At 31.4% G+C, this 7,739-nt stretch overlaps 1 protein-coding gene across 1 annotated transcript; it reads right to left on the bottom strand.

The window, feature by feature from the left end:
• On the bottom strand, nucleotides 1–2,286 carry LOC145130708 (uncharacterized). The gene has a single exon (XM_079065485.1). It carries the CDS (start codon nucleotides 2,284–2,286, stop codon nucleotides 1–3), a length of 2,286 nt encoding a protein of 761 aa, XP_078921611.1.
• Nucleotides 2,287–7,739: the final 5,453 nt, after the last annotated feature.

Genomic DNA, 7,739 nt, shown 5'->3' with positions numbered 1-7,739 from the left:
TTAAGGAAAGGGATGCTTTAAATAAGCACACCACTTGTCAATAAACGCCAACTCGTCTCCATTCAAGTTTGGAAGTTCACGATCTTGAAGGGTGTTGATTATCTGTATAGTCTCACCAAGCAGTTGAGCTGCTGCATGGACATTCGCCTCCCTTTTCTCTATCTCCCTTGTATGGCATTTCATTGCTATGGCTTGGGGTAAGTTGGTGAGACACGCAGCCAATATGTCAGCGATCATTGATGATAATTGCAAGAATAGTTCCTCTTGACTAACCTTGTCCATGTTGGCACTATAGGAGAGAATGAGTGTTTCGGTGATACGATACATTGAATTGGCAGAAATAGACCTGTATTTGGAGTCATCGTTTTCCTTACTTTCCACCTCAGTGATCACGTTTTTAGATGTGTCCCTCAACCATTGAAGAATCTGTCCAGCTGTATTTGCAGGTTTTGGCAGCTTGTGTCCTAGCCATTCATGGTGGACTTCAACTTCTAACCACAAAGTTTTAGCCACCTTTTGAATTCTACCATGGTCATCCGTGTCATTGAGGATTTCTTCCACATGTGTGACATAAACAAGACCTTCACTCACACCACTCAACAAGCCATGAACTACATCTTTCTGGATGTCAGTGAAAGAAATGACGATGGATGTCAGTGTTACCAGGGGTAAGCTCCAACAGTTGATATATTCTTCTGAAAGTAAAGATGGAACATGATGGCTATCAAACTTTTCAACTCCTTCAAAACCTTTGGATTCCGCTAGAAGCTTTAGAAGATTTTTGGGTTGTTGTTTTTCAGCCTTTTGGATTATGTGATTCACCGATTTTGATATGCCTTTTAATGTTCTCTCAGCAAACTCCGTATCGTCTTGAAGTTGCAAAACATACCGGCTAAGATCTCTATCTTTTTCCCGTTGCTCCTGATTTTGTACCAACACAATGCCTGAGGCGCAAAACATGGGTTTTAACCACTTCCAACAACGAAAACAATACGCGACACATATCACAAAAAAAAGTGAAATAACCCTTATCATCTTGCATGCTACCACGACTGTGTTCTGAAATCCTATGCAAATGCTGAGAAATAGGACTTTTAAATTCTCGATGACAATCTTCCCTCTGCGGCTACTGGATGGGAATGGTATGCTTCTCTGTTTCCAGTCAGATAACTTCTGAGTCCAATAGATCTCCACTTTAAAGACCTTGAGATGGTTCCAAATCCATTTTATGGACAATTTAAAGCTTAAGACTGCAAAACATCTAGAAAGTGGGGCAAGTGTACCCAGTATGACTCCGCTAAACTGTATCACTAGAATCATTGGTATTGACCACTTATAACTTGTCTTATAGTCCTTTAGACTTGGAATATCAAAAGGCATCATATAAATGTGTAAGGCGGTGCTAAAAGCACATATTACCCCCGAAGCAGAGGTTGTAGCAGAACAAACTGTGATGAGTTGAGGACTTCCAGTTCCTGCCATCATCCCGTAGTTGCTCACATGCTGCTTTAGTTTTTCAACAGTTAATCTTCCAGGTTGTAATAACCGTAGATCCTTTAAAACTGTTTGATGAGTTGCTTGGTATTTCGATTCTAATATCTGTTTGGCCTTTAAAATTGCTAAAGATGAACACAAATATATTATCAGCAACATGAGTAACAAAACCACATAAATGGTTGCTATGGAATCTTGGAGTCTTGTTAAGTTGGCCACTGGTAAACTTCCTGTTTGAGCAAAAATCTCAAAGAAACTAGTATCATCTCCAAAGTAGAGGAGAACCCCCGTGTCTATTTGAATGCAAACGTTGACAACCAAGGTGATTACCAGAATACCTAAAGCTGTCATGTTTGAGACAAGTTCCTTGCTTTCCATGGTTGCTAGAGAAGGCAATAAATTAGCCATGATGGTGCACATAAAGCTTAAGCTTCCAAACTTTGCAGTGTGATCCACATAGCCTGTCATTAGATTAGTGAGATCATTGGGTAGCTTTATTGCAACAGCTATCACAGTGAGAGAAGCAGCATTCAGAGTGAAATAGTTACACGGAAACCATAACTTTCTGTTATGAAAACCATGTAACAAATCAGCCGCCATTGCAAGCATGCAAAACAGAGATGCTAATGTGATATAGATCCCAATCCACGGCATTGGTTTGCTGTACAGGTTTTGCTTATCTGACTGATATACTGAAACCCACAAGTGAGATATGTATTTTTTTGTAATATTGTTGCAATACTTCACATATTGATCAAATTGGGTATAATCATAGTCTAAGTTGGTATCCATGATTATCTTCCTTCAAAGTGAAAGAAAATGGTGGTATGTTATATGCTAAATGGAATTTAAGGAAATGCAAAGCGGAGGATTTGTTTTGAGGAAGACTTGAAATGGAGGTATGTTTCTTAATTTGAATGCTACTTTAAAAATTGGAACTCTCATGTTTATAATCTCACTCAAAGGCAAATGATAAACCTTTCAAAAACAAACAGGACATAATTCGATTGCGATTTATGTTGTATGTGTGGCGATAAAGGTAAACGTAAAGGCAAATTACAAAGGTAAGGATAAATGCAAATGCATGTTCTCTAAGCGTCCAACTCACTGGTCCCCATATTGATTGGATCAAATTACTGAACTCATTTGCTTCTTTTTTTTTTTCTTTTTTAAAGGTCGTAACATATTGATTGGATGATAATTAAAATCGATAACAGATCATGATTTTTATTTTAGAATGGCGAGATCATGAATTAATATCAATGATTAAAAAGTATGCATTGGTGGTAACAATTACATGTATGTGAGCAATTGGTATTAAAAACAATCTAAAATGGTGAGTAAATATTGATAAATTGAAGATAAATTTAGAGCAGCCCTATTAAAAGCTTAAAAACAGTTATGTCTGACTTGTATGTTATTACATGTCGTGTGTGTATTCCTTGCAGTGTTTTTGGTGCTTCAATATCTTTCAAGTTGATTCCATTGGTTGTGAACCATATAAGTTTGTAGGCTGAATTCCTCCAAAGCCAGGTGGCAATTTGTCATTGAAACCTGCTGGCCGGATGCCTTTTTCTTGGAGATCATCTTGACCACCCAAACAAACTTGTGAGGGAGATTCGTCTGATAAAAACAGCTTCAACTATTATTAAAACGATAGCATTAATTAGTCAATTCACTTTGGAAGCAGATTCCTCAGACAAAATCCTTAAGAAAGATATCAAGTGTATTATATAGTCATTGTCCACCATGTGTGGACCAGGAATCAAAACCTTCTGCAACAATGATAACACAACTTTCACAAATTCTACACAAAAATGGGAAATTAATCACATTATGTCCGGTAGATATTGTATAAAGGCCACTATCCTAAAGTAACGAGCAATAATATGTATTTTCCCTTTAACTTGTTAACGATAACACTCACTTCTATACTCAAAAAGGATATATATATATATATATATATATATATATATATATATATATATATATATATATATATATATATATATATATATATATATATATATATAGAAGTAGGTTCAAATAAAAACAACAATTATTGTGAGAACGTGAGAACAATTTTCAGCCAATCGTTTTATTTAATTAATCAAATAAATTAAATATTAATAAAAGGGCACTTTAGGTATTTTCTTTGGTCATTAATTACTAAATTAAATTACAGCTAATTTTTTATGGTAACCCTGTATTTATAGTTTATAGTATATGTTTTAGTAAACCCCTAATCACAAGATTGAAGCCGACGACTTCTTACCCATTGCCGTCTCTGGAACTATGCCTCAATTTCCATGAACATCATGTTGTAAATCATTTATTAATTACTTATTAGATTTCAATCACATCTTCTTCACCATCAAACCTGCAAAACTGTATGTAAGGGGGAAGTTATTGTTAATAATTTGTTTTTTACCCACACTATATCATCGATTTGACAGGAGAGGCCACAGAAGACACACATGACATAGGACGATTGAAACCTATTGTTATTGTTTTCTTTGCACAAATAACTGAAAACAATTCCCTATTCTTCAGGAAAGGTAAGGGTTCTGCACTTCTGCTTAACTTCATGACAAAATGAGTGATTTTTTTAGTAAGCACCAAGTGTTTGATCTATTGCCACAAATAACTGAAATCGTTTTTCTCAACGAACTTGATTTTCTGAAATAGTTTTGTTCGTAAAATTGATTTTCTGAAATCGTTTTGTTCATGAAATAAATGGCATGTGTTTGTGTGTTCTTCATCTAATTCAAATTACATAGATAGTTGTTTTTCTTACTAAAATCGGTTTTTTATTGAATTTTTTTTGTAATTGAAATGTTAGTAGATGTATGACTATTTTTCTTCCTGTAGAGAGAATTATTTATTGCATTTGTTTGGTTAATTGAATTTATAAAGTTAAGAATACATAATATTGCAATTCTTGTTTTTGATTGCAAAGCTTTTTTCGTCACTACGATAGTAAGTACAGATCAAGAATACCTTTTCCACTGTGTTTTTATATAATTTAAGGCTAATAAAAAAACATGTATTTTTTCGTTATATTTTCTTTTTCTTGGTCTAGTGCACGCTCGTTCTTAAGAGACTTACTTCTTGATTAAACATGACTTTATAATTTAAGATTCACTTCTTGATTAAAGATCACTTGATTATGAATCTTAGTGACCTAACATCTTCTGCTTATTATTATTTTATATATATTTTTAAAGGAATAACTCATGTACATAAGAAATTGAATATGATTTTCTTATACATTTAAAAATATATGGTAAAGTGAATGAGATTGAATCTCATTTTATTTATTCTTTTAAGAATTTATTTGACAACTTTTTATTTTGTTAAAAATATATTGTAAAAGGAATGAAATTGAATTTCATTTGTTATTCATGTTTGCATATTCTATTATGGATATTGATATTTATTATATATATTTTTTGTTTTATAGTTATTCTATTATGAATTTATATATACAAACTCTTGCTTTATTATTATTCTGTTATGAATTTATATATACAAACTTTTGTTTTATTGTTATTCTATTATGAATTTATATATACAAAATATTGTTTTACTGATATTCTATCATGAATTTATATATACAAACTCTTGTTTTATTGTTATTCTGCTATGAATTTTTATATACGTGTTACTGTTTATGATTTTTTGTGTACCTACAGCTTAAAAAAGCTCAACGAAAGAAACATAATCAAAGACCAAGAAGAAATATACTCAACACCAAGATCATTGAGATAGAAGAAATTAGTTGAATACATAGAAATTATATCAATTTATTGTCTTGTATGCTATTATTTATTTATTTATTTTTGTATAAACTCATCTTTCTATATACGATATTAGTTCATTATGACTTATATATATAAATGTATGCTTATCTCATAATTCAATAAAGAATGTTATATATTATAAATATGAATGAGTTTTTATGTTTATATATTCTGTTATGATTTTGGATTGTATGAATTTATATGTATTCTATTATGAATATGCATTGTTAATTGGTATTTACCTAAAGTATTATATATTCTACAATGAATACAAGATTTAAAACGTTAGTAAATTAAAATTTTGAAATCTAAAAAATCTGAAATTATGAATTTCAAAAATTTAAGAATCCCACAAATTTCTCTTATTTCCATAATTATCTTAAAATACAATTACCACTTTACCCCTACATATTTATTAATACAATTTTGAATAATATTTTTATTAATAACCAAAAATAACTTAATTAAAGAAAATGATTGGCTAAGAATCGTTCTCAAGTTCTCACTTTATTTAGAGTTTTTATTTGAACCATCCCCTATATATATATATATATATATATATATATATATATATATATATATATATATATATATAAAAGTTTATTTGAGACTATGTTAGTTTTGTCGGACATGGGGATACGATCCTAGTCATTTATCATCGAAATTAAAAAATAAAAATAAAATGAAAAATAAAAGGAAAATCCAAAATTTCGTTTTTTTTAATATTATTTTCATCATTTAATTAATCCAAAAAAATATAAAAAACTAAATAATAAATAAAAATAAACAAAAACAATTACCGTCTTTTTAATATATGTAAAATATTCTTATAGAATATCACACTGTAAATATTCTAATAAAACTATTAGAATTTTATAATATTTTAATATTCTACTAGAGTTGTTAGATATATTAAAAAAATTTAATATTCTACTAGAATTGTTAAAATATTCTATTAGAATTGTTTGAATATTTATAGTCTAATAATCTAATTGAATATTGAAATATTCTAAGGATTTTGTTTTGATATTTATAGTGTAATATTCTATTAGAATATTTCATGTGTATTTAAAGAAAATTGTAATTTTTTTTTGGATTAATTAAATGACAAAAATAATATTTTAAAAAAATTAAAATTTTAATTTACTTTGCATTTTAGAAATATATTCTTTTGATCTCTAAGATGTGTTGCTAGGATCGCATCCCCATATCTCACAAAATTAGTATGGTCTCAAATTAATCTAACCATATATATATATATATATATATATATATATATATATATATATATATATATAGATATAAAAGTTCATTTGAGATCATGTTTTCTTTGTGAAATATGTGAGAATAGGGACGTTGTTACATCGATTTCCCGGTTAGTATTTTAAATCATTTAATTTGGCATTTATAAGGTTTTGTGAATTTCACTGAGTAGCTGCGTGACGGTTTAGGCCTTAGGGAGTTTCGGCATGACGTTTTAGGGAGTCTCAACGTGACCTTCTCGCGACGCGGCCTTTAATGAGGTTTGCGGGACGATGGGTCTGTTGGGCCTAACCCTAAAGGCCTTGACATCTGGACCTATTTAATGACTCAAACCCCTAGGGTTTCGTAATTTACTCAACCTCCATCTCAGAGAGACTCTCTCATGCAAACCCTAACCTCTTCTTGAGCTTTTGGTGTGATTTCTTCCTTTGGTGTAGCTTGTAGCTTGGAGGTGCTTTTGATTACAAGGAGTTGATTGTTTAAGTGAGATCCAACAAGCTTCAGCCTTTCCACCTTGCTTAGGACTTTTGTGATTATTCAAGTCTCTTGCTTTATGTTTCATGTATGCTGGATCTAGGATTATAGCTTGGTTTTGGTCCCTTTGAGTTGTTTTGGTTGGAGTTTGGAAAGCCTAAAGGTTGAGTATCAAGGCTTCTGGACCTTTTGAGACCGGGTACAAGGGTTGTTGTCTTGCATGTGATGCCATGCAAGGTCATGGGTTCATTTTTGTTCTCTTTTGACTTAGGTTTATAGATCTATGTGTTTAGGGTATTCAAATGGATAAAGGTTGGAACATTATCCATTAAGACAAGGTTTTAATGAGTTCTGGAAGGTTAGAACTTGGGTCTTGAAGGATTAAGACCTTAATGAAAATGTGGTTGTTAAACTGAGTTTAGCGGCACGACGAGCTTAGAACACACAAAATTATAAACATCATGACCAGGACCGTATCAGAGGATAGGGCAGCATGGGCGATAGCCCAGGGCCTCCAAATTTTTCGGGCCCATTTTTATATATCTACTTATATTATTTTAGAAATAAAAAACTTTTGGTATTAAGTCGTCCCAAGTAGAGGCAAAAAATTGCCTCATTCTTTTATTTTGCATGGGGCCTCAAATAAGCTTGAGTCAGTCCTGATCACTAGCAATAGATTCAAATTTTCAAAAGCAACAATAAACG

This window comes from Lactuca virosa, chromosome 8 (genome assembly GCF_052849685.1).
Source record: "Lactuca virosa cultivar CGN04683 chromosome 8, Lactuca_virosa_CGN04683_v6, whole genome shotgun sequence".
In the NCBI taxonomy this organism is placed as follows: domain Eukaryota; kingdom Viridiplantae; phylum Streptophyta; class Magnoliopsida; order Asterales; family Asteraceae; genus Lactuca; species Lactuca virosa.
Note: the sequence above shows the minus strand (reverse complement) of the source record. Positions and strands in the feature narration are given on the sequence as shown.

Bases quoted from the DNA above. Each gene is read 5' to 3' on its own strand.
- LOC145130708 (XM_079065485.1), bottom strand. From the start codon at position 2,286: ATGGATACCAACTTAGACTATGATTATACCCAATTTGATCAATATGTG.